Source organism: Triturus cristatus, chromosome 8 (assembly GCF_964204655.1).
Source record: "Triturus cristatus chromosome 8, aTriCri1.1, whole genome shotgun sequence".
NCBI lineage: Eukaryota > Metazoa > Chordata > Amphibia > Caudata > Salamandridae > Triturus > Triturus cristatus.
Genome location: NC_140591.1, coordinates 429,551,735 through 429,572,809, shown reverse-complemented (window position 1 = coordinate 429,572,809; position 21,075 = coordinate 429,551,735). Strand labels below are relative to the sequence as shown.

The following is a 21,075-nucleotide window of genomic DNA, read 5'->3' as shown; positions in this document are numbered from 1 at the left end:
CTTCAGACTCAAAACATTGCACAAATCCGTCCTATTAGCCTGCATAGACCGATTTGGTTGCAGGCTTCCGGGCCTCACAGTTGACATCTGTGACTTAATAAGGCAGTCAAAAGGAATCTAGATGGCACTGCTCAATCTCAACTTCGTGGGAGGAGAAAGGGAGGATGAATGCTTAGTGCTAACAGAATGGTGTACCATATCATCCTAGTCCAGTTTGGAGCAATTAGAATCAGTTGATTGCGACCCTACCGCACATTCTGCATAATTTGATAGAAGTGGGATCAGTACAAATACATACAGCAGGGTCACAGAGTAACTGCACTTGAAGGCATCCCAAAGGGAACCAGCTTGGAAAGTATCTGGCACATAATTGAGGACATATCCCATTCTGAGTTGTGGCAAAAAGATCCACAAATGGAGACCCCAATCGGAAGTAGATTGCCTACATCACTTTGAGTGAAGTTCCCACTTATAGTCCAGTGAGCGATGACTGAGACAAACTGTTTGACACTGAGTGAGCTCACAAGATGGGCTATTAAGGGAAGACTTCCTGCGCCGATATCCATAGGAAAATTGCATACCAACAGAGTTCACAACCCCACACTGCCCTATTTGATCTTAAAATGGACGGTAGTAGTACTGTCTGACAGAATATGGACTTTGTTCCCTAAGATGGTAGGGAGAAAAGTCCTTGGGGCAAAACAGACTGACCACAGCTCGAGCACATTTATGTGCAGGCACTGCTCGGAGACGGACCAAAGGCCACCGAGACGAGTACCTCACCCAGTGAGGAGACATTCTTGGCCACAGTTAGCTGAGCCTGCAAAGGGCTGACTGGGCGACTCCTCAGAATGCTGAAGCTGTCCATCCATCAGTGCAGATCCTGACGCACTGACTGGAAGAGATACGCTGGAGTCACAAGTGTCTCTTGTTATTGCAGCGACCGGCTCGTCAGATAACTAAGGCAAGTCTGTACACGACTGTTGAAGAATGGCGACTAGACTACCTACCTCTACTCTTTTACCCCTTCCACCACAGTAGGTAAGGATGGTTTAAGTAAAAAAATTCAGAGTAATTCAGTTGCATTCTTTTGACATAAATGTAGAAAGAGAAGAAATGTAGAAAGCGAAGAAATGCTGAAACACGAAAACTGATACTGCTCTCATTGCTCATGGGCAACCACTTTAGCAATTTACCAAAATGTATAAGCATGTTTTATTTGGTAAAATGCATGATATACTTATTGTTCACTCAGTAGTTAAAAGTTGCTTTCAAATTGAAATCCACTTCTGGACCACAATCTAGACATTATCTGTTTGATAGAGACTTGGCTTTAGTGTGATCTTCAAATACGTAAGGCCCAATTTAGAATTTGGCAGACAGTGTGCTCCATCAAAAACGAAATGGAGTACCCTGTCTGCCAAAATCTCAGTCCACCTGCTCTAGTTAGAGTTGGTTGGACTGTCACCTTTCTTTCAGCAGTGCTCTTATTGCCTCCCTCGAGAGGTTTCAGTTGGGAGATGTAATCAGCGTGCCCTTCACCTCCCGGAGAAAACTGCTTTACTCACAAGTGTCCTGAACGTTCTACTCTGATACACCTAGGGCAGCTATTCCCCCGCTGGAATCTAGTCTATCGCAGTTTAAGCCTCTTGATGACAAGGATATAGATTGCATAGAAAGTAAGTGTAGACCATTGGGATTGTCTGAATGATTTCCTACCAGCTAAGCTCCATCAAGAACTAATTGAAATAAATAGTGCTTATTGATGAAAGATGATAAATGCATTACTCCATACTCTAAAAGTTCTCAATTTATTAAAATCTGTTCCGGTAATTCCCATACTAAAAACACATTATATCCATCAGGTCTGACAAACTATGTACCTAGTTTCCAAATATCATCTTTTTCCAAAATATTATACACAGCAGTATATAATCAACTACATGAATTAATAGAGACTAATCCCATTCTGCATCCATTTCAGGCATGTTTCCACCCGGGAAGACATACAGAATTAGTGATAGCAGCTGCCTTAGAAGAACTCGGACACAGGCACCCGTGGTGCCCATATAGTATTCCATCCATCTACAGCACTGGACACCGTAAACTGCCTGACACTATTAAAAACTCTGAGTAGTCTTAGTGTGAAGGATACAGTTTGGCATCGTTTCAGGATTTCCTAACTTAGCTTAATCAGAACGTAATACTTTCCTATTTTACCTCCAGCACGTGATTGTATATGTATGAAGTACTTCATGATCCATTTTGTCTCTTACTATTTAAGTGACATGTTCTCCTGCTGGCATAGCTAATTCAGTCATTTGGTTACAGTTTATGAATGCTGACGAACCACAAATAATTTTTAAAATAGCCAATGATCTGGATGCCCGTGCTGGTATGTTAGTTACTGTCTATGAGTTATCAATTGGATGCGCTGTAGCCAACTTATGAGTGTGGGATCAATAGCCTTAGCCCCTTGTACTTCTTCATTTTTTGGGTGTTCTCTTTTTTAGCTTTCAGAGTTGAGAGCTAGTCTGAAACGTGTATCCTACGTCAACCCGAACACTGGCTTGGATCTTACAACTCACATTAGTGCTTTGGTCAGTACCTGTCATTTCTATCTTCGTAGGCTGAAAAGAATATTCAATCTGTTTTCTTTTCTGAATAAATTAATGATATGAATGCTATCTTTTCAGCATGCACTGACTACTGCAATTTCCACTATCTTGATCTCCTTACTAGCGCCATCTCTAAACTCAAACTAATTCAGGACACAGCAGAGACAATGATTTTGGATCTCTAGGTGACATCATATCACCCCTGCCTTTAAAAGGCTTCACTGGCTCTCTTTTAGACAGAGTAGTCTTTAAGTCAAAGCAACTTCTCCGCAAGACAATGTATACTAAACATGCAGCACCAATTCATTAATAATTTTCTGTTGTATAAATGGATCTGCTTCCCTTAAATTAGCTGATCAAGGCCTGGTACAAATACATACTTGTAAGAAATGGAGGGAGAGCTTTCTTGGTGATTACCTCTTTGGAACTTACTCTGGAACTAACTCCAGACATCCAGCAAACGAAAAAGCAAACTGCTGAATTACAGAAAGGTCTTGGCTTTTTGCAACACTATGGAAATCGAGACATTTGCTTGTTGCTTTTTCAATTTTTGCACAATGTCGTAGGGCCTTTGAGCATATGAGCACTCTATAGGACTCTAAATGATAATACATCTCTAGAGGTCTCTCATCCACTATCATGTGTGTGGCGTCAACAGCATGCACAAGTTCATGAGGCCTAGAAGGTGCATGACCAGTAGGACAAGGATCTGAAAAGACACGTGTCATCATCCAACTGTGATCTTCTGAGGAGGCAAGGCTTTCATAAGGATTTTTTAAGAATCGCCCCAGTAAAGGTCAGCCTCTATTTGGGAGTAAAGCGAGACTTCTGGACATTGATTGTACAGCCTAGGTCATTAAGTATTGTCTGCTGGAAATGGTACTGGACCGGAACTAGGGACTATGTCTTTACCAACCAGTCATCCAAGTATGGGTATACATATATGTCCAGACTGATGCATTGAAACTGTACTGATCACCAGCACCTTTGTTAGGATGAGTGGAGCAGTCATCAACCCGCAAACTGGTAGCGACAGGACCAGTATGTGAACATCAAGCAGCACCTAAAGGTGCAGTGAATCAGACGATAGAGGTATGCACCCTGGTGGTCCAGGCCAACAGGACATGACTGAGGGAGAGCATTTTGAAATAGTCTGTGCCTGATGAACAGGTTCAGAACGCAGAGATCCAGGATAGGCCTCAGTCCTTCTTGGGGACCAAGAAGTAAAGAGATTAGAATCCTATGCCTCTCTCTTACAGAGGCACTTTCTCTTGCCCGTCATATCCAGCAAGACAAAGACTCCTACCTCTAGGATCAAGGTGTGATATCTCAACCCCACTCTGAAGAAAGGTGTAGGGGCACCTGGAGGTGATGGTAGAAAAGGGTATAGTATCCGTGGATTAGCTAGAGGACTCTGCAGTTCTACTGCGATTGGCTCTCAATGGGTGGTACTCATTCCTACTGGCACTTGAATTTGTCAGGGAGGTTTCAGAAAGGTTTGGAAGAGTCAGAGCCTGCAGAGAATGGTGGAGACTGGATCTGCTACTGATGGCGATGCCTACAGAGCCACTCCTCCCCAAAAAAGAGCAGTGCAGTTGCTGTGTTGTTTAAATGGGCTGAGATGGTTGCCTCGATCGCCCTAGAATAATTGAGGAACTTCCGGTATTGTTACGACAGTTGCCATGCAGGAGAGACCAGGCCAAGGATGTGAGCTGTAGACCTACTGTTCGAGAAGCATCAATGGTAGAAGTCTGCTTTCTCACAACATAGCTACTTGCTACCAAAGAGCATGTCTATGAGCATAGTCTACATACACATCAAAAAGGTATGGCTATTTATGGTCTCCTTTCCATTTATCTCAAACAGAGTTTCCCTGGGGATTTGTAAGCCTTCACCCACACAGAAATGTGGCATGTTTCATCATTGGGATTCCCACACCCTGAACCCTATCAAGTCCAAGATGGGTTCTACCACTGTAAGAGGGAGCGAGGGCTTTCTTATTATTTGTGGAGTATGCACTGACACAACAAAACCAGAGATAGAGTAAATGAACTATCCTGAATCTATTTCATTATGTACTGATAGGATTGAAAATAAAAGTGGACAATTAAAAGGAATACTAATTATCCTATGCTAATGTCTACATGTTTCGCCCGTCTTCAAAATGCCCAAAGGGTCAGCGGCCTTCCTCAGGACAAAGTCTCTGGTTCACACCATGGACCCTTGTCAGTAGAGGCTGTCTTGGCTCACCCTATTGTCCAATACAGGCTACTCAGTGACCTATTTGTGTCAGATACCCCCAGATCCACACCCTATGCAAAATTAATTCCTAAAAATGTAAAACATTTTCTCTCACATTAGTGGGCCCGGAGATCATTACTCTGCAGGAAAACAAACATAAAGGAAAATAATAATAAACAATGACATTACTCACAATACCAAAAATATATACAAACAAATGTCAGATACTCAAAAGACATCTGCAAATAGTCTTTTGATCATATTTGACACAGACACAGGAAGGAACATCCCAGAGACCTAACAAGGGCCAGTGGTCCTCTAGCTCAGGTGATGAGAGCAGTGGAGACAAGAGCAAGGGTGGAAACAGAAAGGGGAGGTAGATGTTTTGGATATACTCAGCTACAGACAATGTTCCAACCACACCAAGCATGCCCTTTTGGGAAGGCATTACTTTTCCCACCACATCCTTTCCCATCCCCTGAAGAAGGGCCATGTAGGCCCGAAATGCATTGGGCGGGCAGCGTCAAACAGGACAACTGTATGGACTGCATTTAAATGAAGTTGAATAAACAACTTATCTGTGATTTGCAACAGAAGAAATGTGGAATTTATTATAAGCTAATGTGTTTTTTTGTATCTTTTTTTTTGTATTCTACAAAGGAGTCTTTGGAATTAATTGTGATTCATCGCACAGTTTAAACGATTAACATGTTCTGTTAACTTTGAGAAAGAATATTTGCTAAACGCAAGGGTTACGGTGCACAGAGGCCAAGTTTTCATTAACTTGAATTCAGATGTATCGCAAGCTAGGACAGCCTGCCTGCCTCCGTAGCACACCAAGAAATTATTTTAATATAAATTAATTTAAACTTCAACAATAGTTAGAGTGCCCCTCTACCCCCTTCATAAGACTCTTGCAGCGCCAGGACGACCTCCAAGCCAGACATCACTGCACATAGTTCTGCTTCAGTCTGGGGTCTCTGATCATTTATTAAACTTTTAGCTTGAAACAATTATGTAATTGCTGGCTATGGTATAATCTGAGAAGGGTAAGTATCCCCCTGCAAACCAGCCTCCAAAAACAGAGGTTTCCTTACCGTTCTACCGGGACGGTCTAATAAGTTCTTTCTCCGCCCCACTTAGACTATCAGGCAAATGTTTCATAGATCGGGCTTCAGTGTGCTCACCTGCACCATTGATTACTTGATCTTGAGGTGAGTCTTGTTTCTGCCCTTTATTAACCCCGGCAGACCAGATAGTGCTGCATGCAAAATCTCCTTCATCGCAGGTCAATTTAGAAACTTTAGGGGCCATGACAAGCACTACCAGCACTCGAGGGTCACTTTCTTCGATGCACATTCGGGGGCAGCAACCAGGAAGGACACCAGCCAACACGTCGAGTAGCTCTACCTACTTGATATAGGCACCGCAGCTCCTCCAAGACGCAAAGCCTTGAAAGTAGATGAACAGCCTGATATAGCACTGGTGCAGTACAGGCGATGCAAGTACTATCGCGCTTCAGTTGCTAGTCCCTACCACTAAGATGGGCGCCATATGCTTTGACACTCAAAGCATCTCATGTCAGGAAGCAAGGATCGCGCGCCTGCACTGCCTACAACCCCCAGCATGCCCGAGGTCCAGAGGGGGAGGAGTCACGAGTACAAAGACGACGAGACGCATCCGTGACGCTGTGCATAATTCCCGGAAGCACATCCGTTGTCAAACCTGAAGAGGAAGCGTCCCAGCACTGGCGTTCTACCGCCGAGAGGAGAACGGGATCCGTTGGTTCCGTAGCAGCTCGATGCAACGAGTCAGTGGGCTTCTAGGAGGCAGGCAGGCTGGCTTTCCCCTAACGACCGAGAAAGTATCGGAGGACTTCATATTGAAGAGAAAGATAAGTGCACCACCCTCCCTGACGGGGGAGGACTGTCTCAGACCCATAGCCCCGGCTCCGAATCATGGGAGCATGTTAGTTTAGTTCTACGGCGTTATGTAGCGCAACAGAGAGCGCCGTTACTTGAGCGCTGTTGAGCTGTCCAAGCGGGCAGAGAACCCGCCTGAAACCCTCACGCCAAATTCCCACTATCAAGGGGGGGAATTTGACCAGCGTGTTTGATTACTTTGACAAACTGTTAATTACGAGCGGTACATACCGCGTTTTGAGAGACTTCCGTAAGGGATATTAAATAGAGACTCTGCTAGAACACTGATCAGCCCATCAGAATTAGTCCTTACTATAGTTGGGAATTTCGAATGATATGAGAGAGGGAGCACCCTCTTGCCACTGCTATGTTCTCATGCCATGAATGAATGATGTCACCCTCTTGCCAATGCTATGTTCTCATGCCATGAATGAATGATGTCCCCCTCTTGCCAATGCTATGTTCTAATGCCATGAAGGAATGATGTATCTGGGTGTATGAGTTCTTTGTCTGTACGCTTATGATGGAATATTGTGGAGGACAGAGTACCCTTCAAGATGTATAGCCCACAGACGGGTCTGAGGTTAGCGAGAATTCATGAGAGTAGCATTATGTGCCTATAGGGTTTGTTTGTTTTGTGTATTTTTCTTTACAGGTTCTACTCCCCGCTGTTCCCTTCCTTCCCTAGCTTGATCGCCCTAAATCCTCCGTGCCATTAGTGCAGGAGTTGGGGATATCAAGACGTGGATACCATATAGCATCGCTCGGATCCTGAGGAGTACTGGACCGTGGACGGAACGTGACATCTCACATGTAAGGACATTCAACGCAGGTACAAACAAAGACAGATGGACCGTAAAAAAAAACGTATATGACCCCTGATTTGCCTCTTAGTTCACTAGTAGCGTTGCCATTGGGCAGGGGCAGAAATGTTTCTCAGTTCATCTTTAAAATCTCACTTTTAATAAATCTGTTACAAAAGCATGAGGTGGGAGTGCACAGTCATTTACAGACAGCACATTTTTCATTGAAATGGCCAAAAATGTCCCCACTAACAATCAGTTTTACTTATAAAACTATATAAATTGGGTTTCAAGAAACATATTTGCACATATCTAAGTAAAGTGTTTCGATTTCTTTTCATCCTTTTAAAATATTTTTTTTTCATCACAGAATTACAAAACAAGGTCTTTCATAACCACTGAAATGTTTCTTGAAATGTTTGAACAGTTCAGCTTTTAGCTATTTAAATATGTGTTAGAATAAAACATGACATCCTATAGCCTTTCATTTCAAACCTTTTGTACAGTACGTTTGTCAGACAGTTCACTGTACAAAATCCTCAAACTTTGCAGTCAGAGAAAGAAAAGTAATTGTAGACGTAAACTGACTTTTGACCTGTGTCTCTGAACACAGAATACATGTGACATGATAAAATCAAGATTTAAAGCCATTTTTAATGCTCCTTCACTTTGTGAGTGAACAGAATGCCTGTTGTTTGTCTGCTCTCATAGTGGGCGAGTAGGCCCAAAATTTAGATCGCCCTGATAAAATCTAACTGGCCATAGAGAGTGGGAGTGTAGATTTATCGAGGCCTGCAGGGAAGCGTGAACTGCTGTTATAACGTATCTGCCACTTAGCTAGCACAAAACAATGATAGATCGCAAAAGGGACGTTAACAGGTCTGGGGACTAAGGGCCTAACGCAGCCACTACTGAGCTAATACAAAACAATGATATACAGCAGAAAAGACGTGAAAAATAATGGGGACCAGAGGCACACAAATATGCAAACAGTACAAACTGACTGTTGCTGATATTGACTAGGAGTAAAAGAATTGTATCATATTTCTCTAGAATGTGATTATAGGGCGAAGCCTCCTTGGGTCCCCTGGTTTAGGAAATGTTCCTACAACTACTGGGTGAGATTGAACTGCACACAGCATAAGCACGATCAGCATGGAGTGACAAAAAAAACTTGAACAACCAGATATAGATAATTTCAAATTCCAGCATGGACGGTGATCCTCACTAGTGTTATAAGGGTGGATATGATCAGAGGTACAATGCATATCCCTTTGCATATGTATTTTGAGTATCTGTCTTCATTTGTATATATTTTTTGTAGTGTGAATAATGTCTGTTTATTTTTATTTTCCTTTCCGTTTGTTTTCCTGCAGAGTAATGATCACAGGAGCACATTAATGTGAGGACAAATGTCTTGCATTCTTAGGAATTAATTTTGCATAGGTTGTGGATCTGGGGGTATCAGACAGCTTCTACTGACAAGGCTCCATGGTGTAAACCAGAGACAATGTGTCCTGACAAAGGCCGCTGACCCTTAGGGCATTGGGAATATGGCCGAAAAATGTTGATATTAGCATAAGATGATAGGGTAATTGGTATCCCATGTTAATCATCTAATTTTGTTTTTAATTCTATCAGGACATCCAATAATACAATAGATTTAGGATAGTTCTAGATAGTTTAAGAGTTCATTTATGTTATATCTGGTTTTGTTGTGTGGACTCCACAATTAATTATTAAAAAACCCTTGCTCCCACTCTCAGGGGTAGAGCCCACCTTGGACTCTAATGGGTCCAGGATGTGAGAAGCCCAATGATTAAGCATGTCACATTTCTATGTGAGCGAGGGCCATGCAATTCCCAGGGATAAGTATGTTTGCTAGAAATGGAAAGGAGACCATAAACAGCTGGAATTTGTTGAGGTGTATTTGGATATATTGGGAGGAGGAAGGTCCAGGTAAAGTTCCGCTCACCCCTCTACTGTGTATAAGCATAGTCGGACATCTCACCAAATGTTGTCTCCAGCCAAACTGATGCAACATTACAGCCATACCCACAGACCGATCAATGCCGTCTGCAGTTAAGGCCACACTTTTGGATCTGTATGGATATATCCAGGGTGTCACGCACCAGATCATATGGTGTGGCAGGCTGACAACTAAGTTTAACCAGTACCCGTAAGGCATGAACCTATCAACCTAAAAGGCAGCGGCATTATCCATACAGAGGAACATATTTGTAGATGCAAAAACTTTGCGACCCAAAGCCATAGGGAATGCACCGAGATTCTGCTTTGATGATGATGATGCTTGAACACGTAGTCTTCAATGGTGGGTGGGAAGGAAAAAGTGAGGTTTTACTCCAAGCATGTCTATGGGTGTGGCAGTCTGCATATGAAGTGTTGGGCCCGAAATGTTTTATCTTGTGCTGCCTTGGCTGGTTCAGGCTGGGCCTCGTTAAACTGAACCTAGGACTCTGACCTTGCCGATAAAGGCTGCAAGATTTCCATCAGAATGTTAGATTTTACTTCTGCAGAATGCAAGGTCAGATACAAGGGTTTTACCACCTTTCAAATAACTTGTAAAAGATTATGTATTTGACGAAGCAGGGCCAGAGGGCCAGGGCCAGAGGAACATTCACCTTCTGATGAAGTATCTAGGCTATTGGCATTTTGTAAATCAAAGCAAAGGCTAGCATCAGTATTGTAAGGCGGCAAGAGGTGATCAGTCTCTATGATACTCCGTCCAAGCCACAGTTTTTTATCTTCCATTACCAAGGCATTTGAAACTGTACAATATATCTTCAGCAAGAGAGTAAACCTTTGGGCCCTGGGCCTTTTTTTCACGCTGAAATTAGCCATGAACTTTTCCTTTACCACATGGATGATGCTTTCCCCACAGATACCCTGGACTGTGTTGGAGTGAGCTCCGAGGATGGCATCACCTTTGACTTCATAATCCGCACAGAAAAGGGTCAGAGCAAATGGGGGACGGCACCCAACCGGTTCAATGTCACCATAGCCACCCAGTCCAAACCTGTGTAGGAATGGCGTGGTCAGACACCAAGCTCTGTGGAAGAGACTCCCATCCCCTTTTTTGAGGATTAGCCCAGAGGGTTGCAGAGCGGTCTTGAAAAGACCCAGCATCGCTAGCCAGAAGACATTGACATGTGTAAGGCCACCCAAATGACTGGGAAGCTTCAGTCTCACCTTTTTAGGTACAAGGAGGGCGAGGTCACCTGGACATCAAGCACAGAGGAAGAGTGTGGCACTGGAGGACAGCGTTGAGACCTCTAATGGCCCCCAGAAACAAGACCACTTTCTCGAAGAACAAGATAACTTCCTATGGTTCTTTTTTGGGGGGGGGGAATTTCTTAGAGGAATGTTACATGGAAGACGACTAACTTTGGAAGAGAAAGTCCACTGTGGCGGCTCACTGTGGGCCTTCATCAAAATAATTTGGTCTCTCGCTCCCTCATGATTTTAAGGTGCATATGCGCAATAGTCGCACATTGTGGCACAATATCCCCACAGTGGGGGTTTGAAAGGTACATTTATTTGTGGCACTGGCTTCAAGAATTAATCCCTTTGCTGAGACACTTGTCCTAGTTGTTATTGAATGCTGAGGAATTTGCCAGGGAAACCTAGAGAGAGCTGAAAACTGTTGGTAAGGTACAGAAAAACAGGAACTGACGCCAGTGTGCTGTTAGGCGCATAAAGTACTCCAGTGACATCATGTCTGGAGGTGGATAAGCAGCTGCAGCGGTGTGGTGCCACCTTGTGACACTGGGGAGTCATTGCTAGGGAAAATGTTTTCCAGGCATGTCTAAAGCCTGGGAGAAGTATTCATAATGTCAGGAATCTGCAGGAAGATGCATCCATCAGAAATGATGAGTTTGAGGCTCACTGGTACATATAACCAGCACTGTTGACAAGTCAAACCGCATGCAGTATTTTGATTCACAGAGAACCGGTGTATAAATATATTCCTTGCTGTTCCTTTTGAAAGAACATTTGAATAGTACAATAAAGATTAAGATTAACTCAATTATGGATGAAAGATGCCATGATGTTATCAACAATGCATAATCATTAAACTTTCAATTTCAAAATGTAAACAAAAATGGTACTTACTCTGACTGGTTTAAACAAAATAAATTCAGTATCTTTATTGGCGAGATACAATGACATACTTCGTAAAGTCAGAGGCAGTTTTGTTTTGATTGTCTTATAGGTAGAAGACACGATGTCACTGATTTTTGCTGTAATAAATGAATCAGAAAATAAATGAGTTCCAGATTTTAATATTGCAAATATATGAAATCAATGCAAGAATTTAAAGTTAATCGGGGGACTTAAAAGCATTTGCAATGTCCTTTCCTTTACCCACGCAGCAGAGGTTCTTTTGTATTCCCAAAAGCTACAACATGCTCGCTTGACTTAGAGAAGAAATGTCTCCCCGACAGGAAAAAGGCTGTGCATGTGCCTTACATTTCCTGAACATCATTTAGAAAGGTTACATAGATCTAACCATTCCAATACAGGTTATTTGAGGGAGCACTGACAAAACAAAATTTGAGAAAGGTTAGCTTTAAAACATTTAACTTAAATATTTTTTTTTTTTTCTTCAAGAATACAAAGGTAACAATTCAGGAAATACAGAATAATGCCAGGTGAAGTGAAACCGAGATTGACTACTGCTAGTAAAATATCTCCAAGCAAAGAGAGAAAACTCAAAAATCCAACTTATACTGGATCGAGAAATGGAAGACCAAATTAAAACACCTAGAGAAATATTCAATACTTTCTAGGATCTCAATTCATATTTTACCACCGTCTTATATAAAATAATAACTGTAAAGGTCTCTGAGACTTAATGTTACTACAACAGAAGATGAACTTACCAGTAGTATCAAAGCACTAAAATAAAGGATACGGATATTCTGAGGTCAGAATTTTACCAATGCCTGCAACAAATGTTGATACCACAACTCACCTGTATGTTTTACCACTTTTTGAACATTCAACCAACGCAAGGGTGCTTCCAGGAAAGCCACTATTCATTTTATACAAAAACAAATTAAGAACTCGCTCCAAATAATAATTACTGTCCAAATCTATAATAAACATGGCCTGCAAAAAATTACCTCGAAAATATTAGCATCCTGTTTTTGTGAGGTACAACCTCATATCCAAGACGCCTAGCAAACATTATGATACTGTGTGAAGAATAGATCGTCAAAACATTATGCAGAATTGCCGTCCATGTGAAGAAAGCATTCAATAGTGCATAGAAGTGGCACGGGCTACGACAAAAAAACTGATTTCGTCACACCCCACTATGTCCACCTTACAGCAAAAGCTCGCCACAAACCAATTATATAGAAGATCTCAATTCCAAAGAGGTACCAGATATACATGCTCCCATCACCTTCTCTTCACATTTTCGTTAACACCCTTCCCCAAGAGGTTATAAACTATAGGCAGATAAACAGCATCAACATTAAACACAATGAATGATGATTCTCAGCACATGCCGACAACGTCGTCATGTTTATGACTTCACCAAATTCCTACCAATAAGTAATAACACCTAAATGCACAAAACAGACAAATAAAGCTCACTCAAACCAATAAATAAAACTGCATTCATTGACGTCTCTTGTCCAGGATAATATATTTAACCTCAGACATTTGCAATTGCATCTGTCATATCAAGTCCGAGGCCCCGAGCATTACATTTGGTGCATGAGTTACGATTGACATGGCTGTTGTGCAAGTACTAAACTGCTGTTCTAAGCCGGTTTCAATCCCTAACCATAACTTATCTTGTTTTCCAGTCGGTATATTAGGTTATACTGTCTCAACTGCAGAAAATATTTAACTAAACTAGCCTAAAATGCTGAAAATAAAGTAATTTCACTACACGTTAATTAAAAAGACTAGTTTTCTTCATCAAGAGCATTTATACTGAGACAGTACTGTGGCTATATAAGAATACACAAATTCATTTCAAATAGCATTGTTTCTGAAAGACTTCAAATACAGCGCGAAATAAATGCATTGTAATTGGAATTGAAAGGAATAAGCAGATTATAAATTGCATAGTCTACTTTCAGGGGGGCACAGTGTGGATTCTAAACACAAATAAAGTGGCTTATAGGAAATTGGAGAAATAATTGGTGTTAGACCTGGCATTCTTGGTGTGGTTTCCCCTGTCTTTTTGCCTCTACCTCCTGAATTTTTGATTGTATGCTGGACTTCGTTTTTTCTGGTTTTTAAACACTCTGCACTTTACCACTGCTGATCAGTGATAGCATGCAAGTGCTTCCTGTGTAAATTGTGATTATGATTGGTTACCCATAATTGGCATATTTGATTTACTGGTAAGTAAATTGCACTGTGTGCCCAGGTCCTGTAAATCAAATGCTAATAGTGGGCCTGCAGCACTGATAGTGCCACCCACATCAGTAGCCCTGCAAACATGTCTCACGCCTGCCACTGCAGTGTTTGCAAGTGCAGTTTTAAACTGCCATATCGATCTGGCAACCCAGACCTTCCATTTTACTACGTTTTAGGCACCCCTAAGGTAGTCCCAAGGAAGCCCTATGGGCAGGGTGCATTGTATGTAAAAGGTAAGGACATGTAGTGGTGTGTTTTACATGTTCTGAGAGTGAATGAAATACTGCTAATTTCGTTTCCCACTATTGCAAGGACTGTCTCTCCCATAGGTTGTCATTGAAGCGGCCTTCTAACACTTAAGTGTAACTTTCAATTGGGAAGAGATAGAGATTTGAAGTTTGGGTTCCCTGAACGCAGGATTTAAAAACACATCTTTCTGTGAAGGTGGTTTTTATTTTGTGTGTGTGAAAATGCCACTTTTAGAAAGTGGGCCTTTTCTTCCTTTACCATCCTGCGCATCTGCCTGCATGTGGAATCTAAGTGGGGTTTAGACTGACAGTTGGGCTGTGCGTGCATTCACTCTAGAAAGCCACACAAAGAAACTGAGGTGTACTCTGCATATCATGATTGCCCATCACAAGGCTGATGGGCCTTCCTGAGCTAGAGTGGTGGGTGGAGATGTTACTGACATCAGAAAAGGGCTGTGCCTGTCCACTCACAATGCTGTCTGCACTGCCCTGTACTGTGTCTGGAGCGAGGTCAGTGCAAATCAGGATCTGTGCACTACAAAGATTATCCTTTGAAGTACACCTACTTCAAAGGCAGAAAGGGGTATAAGTATTGGATAAAGACTGATTATTTTTCTAAACTGGTGTGGTGTCCATTTGTAGTGTTTTCACTGTGTTATTGTGCGTTTTATGTACAAATGCTTTCCACATTGCCTCTGGGATAAGTCTGACTGCTCGTGCCAAGCTACCAAGGGGATGAGCAGGGGTTATCTTGGGTGTGTAATAATCCTCTTACCCTGACTAGAAGGAAGCGTCCCTACTTGGTCAGGGTGCAAGCCACTGCCAACTAGAGACCACCGTTTTTAACAATTGGTTTTGAAAGTAAGTGCCTTGAACGGAAACACGACTAAAATAAAATTGTGTATGAGCTCAGGCAAGTGGAGAGAGAGAGTGAATACGACTACCAAATGAAAAGTAACACAGAATGGAAGTTGTGATGCACAACAAAGAGAAGTCATTGGGGAATTTCAGGAACAGAGAACAGGAGTGGGTTTGAGATAATAGTCTGGCAATCGGCCAGGTTATAGGGACCCAATGAAAACATTGTGCGAGGGACTGAGAAACAAGCTCAAAGAGACATCAAGCAGCAATTAATTTGTGAAAATACTTGTAAGAGATAGCAGAAGAGCCTAGCAGTGATCAAAGTTGGTGACAATACAGCGATGGGAGGAATCACTGTTGGCAAGAAATGAACACGAAATATTCTGGATAACGATCTACATTTCTTACAACTTAGATAAAAGTTTATACCTGGCTGCGCCCATGGCTGCTGTGAAAGGCTGTACTTCGGGCCCCCCTGACTGACCATTGTCTTGAGGGCAGTCACCTGCAGACAGAACAATCAGGATTACAATAGTCAAGACTTTTCTCAAAAACTTGTTATACTACAAATTTAAGGAAAACTTATTTTCAATAATTATTTCGATATATTGGGCCCAGATACTCATCACCTCAGTTGCACTATCTTATTTATTTCAAGGTCTCCAAACCATTTTGTGATGTTTTCTATCCACATTTATATGTTTGACATAATCATGTATAATATCACAAAATTGACTACTTTAATAAAATCGAACAATGTTAACATTAGACTAAACTAATAAATGAAAGGAAAATGAGCGTCCTCTGTGAAATGCACCACAAAAGAAACACGGTCCTTCTTCTAACAACCCTTAGCTGCATAGAGTTTACTGAACAGAGGTTCATTGTTCTACATGAAAAGCATTTCTAATAGGGTTCACTGTTGTGAACTCTTCTATCTTAACTGTCCTCGGTCAGCAGTTTCTATAAACATCAAACCCACGCCGAAACCTATTTCCTGTATTAGGGTATATTATACAAAAATACAGATTCAAGGTATTACATTTTCAAATGTTTCATATTTATTGTTAAGGTAGGTTTAGCTCCTGTGTTTGAGTTATACTGTCAATTATAAAGTAATCTTTAAGCAACCATTTTTACATTACTTGTAGAAATATCCCAAACTGGGAATGCGAGATGAAATTGCTGTAGTTTTGGGGCAGAATGTTATACCACGTTGGAGGAGCTGCATCAAATACTTGGGATTTCTATAAACGTATAAGGACATTTCAGAAGCAAAATGATTATTTTGCCTGGAGCTCCAAACATCCTTGCACCATTCCTGCAAACCACCCAATCCGTGCATAACCACGAGTTATGGAGATGTCTGTGTGCGATACTCCTTTCTAATGACTACAATGCATAGCGTTCATAAAAAAGCACACATTGATCACATCACATCTGCACACTGGTGACTGGGGGTCATTTCCCTAACCCAATGTACACTTGCCTTATGTATGCACAGTTTAAAAAATGGTGAATGTTCTCTTCAGCAGGAATTAAATGATTACAAACAACACCCTTTGGTACGTCCATCCAAACATAACTGACTGGTTGGTGCCCTTCCCAAACTTTAATATCTTATACCACATTAATATAAGTGTGAATTACATGTTGGGAAGTGCCTGAGTAGATGTGAACTGCTATAAGAAAACACACTTTTGAAAATCTAAATCATAATTTTTGTTTGAGTAACGTTCAACACACTTATGTACTGGGATGTCATGCCTGTCAAAGTCTGCGAATCTGCATGTATGCATACATTATGAGGTTTTCAAGTACCATGCCCTTTGTGTTAAAACAATCGGCCCTTGACACGTTATGGGCTTTTTGATCTAAACAATTGTTCATAACAAAAATACTGTACATGTGCTTTCCTGTTAGCAAGGACAGAAATCAAAAATATATACCACAGTCATTCCGTAAAATCGACGAGAGCAGGCAATAAACAAATCCTTGAAGCTGAGAAGAGCTTTGAGAGCTACCTGATCCACTCCAATTAGGTACTATGTCAAACCGAACAGATTACTCCATGAATACACTTCCAAAATTGCTAGAAAGAAATAAAAAGTACTACTATTTAGGAAAACCATGTACAATTTTCTGTATTAGTTCAGCAGATCCTCAAAAGCGATAGAAACACACCAAATAGTGGAGTTGATCAAATCTATAATAATACTGCATTCACAATTATTCATAAAGTGGCAAATATGAGAGGGTTGGAGTAGTGGGAAGTGAATCATGGATTCCTTATGAAGGCGCAACCGTGATCAGCGATGCAGTTCACTACAGTTAAGGCAAATGGGAAAGCCTCTTTTCTGCTCCCACACGTGACATGGGAGAAGTGCACAAACACAAAAGGTGACCAAGCACAAGGGGGATGGGGGGGGGGGGGGGAGTTTCAGCCACATAAATATCCACAGCTGCCAACACTGCATCTGGATTTTTTTTTAAGCTCGGTGTCGAGGCACCTGGTGGTAAGCGAGGAACTTCAGGATGGAGGCACATGGGAGTCACTACTGTGACACAGATTCAATAAAGACCCTCCACCTGCCCATGAAAGTGTGACCACATTCCCACCACAGAGGCAAGGAAACACTTAGCCCAGCATTAATGTACCTTATAATAGAGTAGGAGGCTTTAGCGGTGCTTTCAGAGGTTAGAAACATTTATAAGAGTAAGGAAAATTATCACTCAAACAGTTAAATACCAATAAAAGAAGGTTTTCAACAAAAGGGCTTGGAAAACGTGTTCATGACAATATGAAGATAGGTGTCAAAGATACAAGTGGCTGATTACACATGTTTTCCAGATTCAATTAAGAGGGTGGTGGATTGTGTATCACAATTAGTTGTGCAGGATAAGAGGAGACCAAAGGAGTCAAAGGTAATGCATTCTGATTGGTGCAGCAAAAAGTTTGAATGGGGGTATTAAGAGATTTTACAGGGGACAGAATGGTACCTTCTCAGGGTGTTAGGGAAGACATGAGGATCACAAAGACCAAGCAAAATCTTCGAGAGGACTATTATTGGCCTTACCTAAAAGTTGAAATGAACATCTGTGTTAGACCCGTCATCCTTTAGGTGGTCTTCCCCCAAACATTTTGCCTGCTTACCTCCTCTTCTTTTTGTTGGTCTTAGTACTTTGAGCACTTTACCACTGCTGACAGTGCTAAAGTGAATGTGCTTCTTCCATAAACATGGTAACCATATACCCAGGGCTGGTAAATTAAATGCTACTAGTAGGCCTGCAGCACACAAGTAGCCTTTCAAACCTGTCTCATGCCTGCCACTGCAGGGTATGTGTATGCAGCTTACTGCCACTTCTACTTGGCATTTAAAACACTTTGCAAAGCCTTAAACTCCCCTTTTATTACACAAAAGTCATCCCTAAGGTAGGCCCTAGGCAGAACACAGGGCAGGGTGATGTGTAAGTAAAATGTTGGACGTGTACTTTTAAGTTTTGCATGTCCTGGTAGTGACAAACACCCACATTTGTTTTGTCACTACGGAGAGGCCTACTCCTGTCATAGGCAATTTCTTAATACACTTTTAAGTTGTAATTCCTGATCAGAAAGGAATAGCTTTGTCATGTTTTATATATTTGGAATGGTGAAGATAAATCCTCTCTGCTGGTAAAGGTGGATTTAATATTACTATTTTAGAAATGCCACTTGAAGAAAGTGTTATGAACCCCAATGTACCCAATATAGGCCTAGGTAGTTGCACGACCCTTTACCTACATTTGTCCTACCATTGTTCTACATAACGAGTCTGGCACGGACCTTTTACCAAATTGGGTGCTGAATAAATGTGTGGTTTTCTCCAAAATCTAGCCTCATTTATTATGCAGGTGGATTCGCAGCATCACAGCAGGATTACCATCTTCTGCATAATAACTATGTCTAGGGGTCACCGCTATCGTCATCCTTGGAGGACATGCCCATAGTACACATCTAGGGAGAAACCCTGCGGGCACCTTTTGGGTATATAAGCACCACATCTTCGCTGGGCAAACCAGAGGAGAAAGACTTCCATGCTGACGCCAGACACTGAGGTTCCTGCACGCAGACACTCCAGCATGCAGTGGTCTGGCATCCCTTGCGGGGTGTCCATCTCGAGACCAAGACGGTGTCGTTCGCTCTCCCACATCAGCTAATGGGGTCGGCTCTATCCTAAAGGGATTCTTGGCTATACACATACATAGGTGCTAGGTATCTATATGCCTGCATATATTCATTGTTTTAGCACTATGGTAGAATTCTACCTTTTCTTTACTCTGCTGGTGCTTACAACCGTATACATATGTTTATGTCTAATGGTTGTTGCAGCACACAAATTTTATACTAGAATGACGCTGGTTCAATAAATACTTACTGAAAACGTCCCCATCCTTTATTCTGTACATCTCTCTAAGACCGAGTGAGCATAAGTGACTGAGTGAAAGGTACTGTACTGTTTCCACGATGCCTGTGGGGTCAGGGTTTTCATGTTCGATAGTTGCCAGAAGCTATTCGCTCCTTGGTAAGAGGGGCTCATAGTTGCACAGTGAGCTAGCTGGACTAACAGACTAACACATCCTTTGGGGGTGTCTGGAATCAGTCTGAACACAAATCCCTTAGTTTATGTTGTCCAAACGTGCAGATCCTATACAGATTTATAGGAACTACATGACAAAAGTGGACATTTATCTTCTCTTACTGCTCTGTGTGCCTGCAGCCTGACTCCAATACACGTCAGGGGTAGGTGACAGCTTCACAGGAAGGTTAGGTGTAGCTGAGCACTCATTTGCATTCTGAAGGCCTTTCCTGGGCATGAAGGGAGGGAGGAGCGGACACTTGCACCTGAATAGGTAGTGTTCTGTTCCCACACAAAGGGCTGATTACCCCTACTGATAGTCTAGAGCCAGGGCTGAGAAGAAAGACCTCCGTACACTTCAAAGACCCTTCTTTGAAGTCATCCTCACTTCAAAGGCACAACTGGGTATAAGTACTGGGCCTGTGAACCCTCGAAACCAGACACTTCTGGACCTACAACTGGGCTCCGTCAGAAGAACTGCTATGCTGCATCAAGGATTGACACTCTGCTGAATTGCTGACCTGGAAAGTTTGCTTTTCTGCTGTACTGCCCAACGGCCTGATGCTCTCTAACCCTGCTGAGGACAGCTGAACTCTGCCTTGCAACCAAAGTGATCTCCAAGTGCTTGTTGGCTTGTCTACTGTTGCTTGAGACTCAGGGCTATCAAAGTTTCTACCCCCTACTCCTGTGCCTGATTCATTAGAATTGGACCCAGATACTTGCGCCAGTGAAACCGACGCATCTCCAGTTTGCGTGTTTAGGGAGTAGAAACAGTGCATTGCACTCGGAACCAGTGCATCGCATCCGGAACAGGCTGCTACAGAACCAATGCATTGATGCCACTGCTCAGAGAAGATCGACGCATCGCACCTTCATCGTGGATTGACCCGGCGCATCGCCTTCGGAACCGCCACACTCGGAACCGACACTTCGATCAACTGACCCAATGTATCGCCACCACGTTGTGAAGAAAAACTTTGCATCACCTCGACTGCAGGCTTGACACAGATGCATCACTTGTCTGCACCCCGCATCTCGTTGTTGAGACCAAGATCAAGGGACTCTGTTCACCAGGCCTGCGTGGCTCCTGTCCCCGGCCTGTGCTCCATCGCGGTCGGCTTGAACTGTTGACTTTGCCCCGGTCCAATGCGACCAGATAACGCCCATTGGCGCTTATTGCTTCTAAGCGCTAAAACTCTTTAAAAATTCATAACTCAACTTCTACTTATTGGATTTTTGTCATATTGGTCTTGTTGTATTTATAAAATTGTCTATTTTTATAAACCATTGTGGAGTCTTTTTGTGGTTTTTTCATTGTGTTACTGCCTGTGTGTGTTGCACAAATACTTTGCACATAGCCTCTT

At 42.2% G+C, this 21,075-nt stretch overlaps 1 protein-coding gene across 1 annotated transcript in view; it reads right to left on the bottom strand.

Annotated features, from left to right (window-relative positions):
* COG3 (component of oligomeric golgi complex 3) overlaps nt 1–21,075 on the bottom strand; it is a 343,588-nt gene that overhangs the window by 57,950 nt on the left and 264,563 nt on the right. The window contains exons 20-21 of the mRNA XM_085621830.1: nt 15,525–15,600; nt 11,719–11,846 (exon numbers count right to left, since the gene is read on the bottom strand). Coding sequence (XP_085477956.1) covers nt 11,719–11,846; nt 15,525–15,600 — 204 coding nt within the window. The remainder of the gene's footprint in view (nt 1–11,718; nt 11,847–15,524; nt 15,601–21,075) is intronic.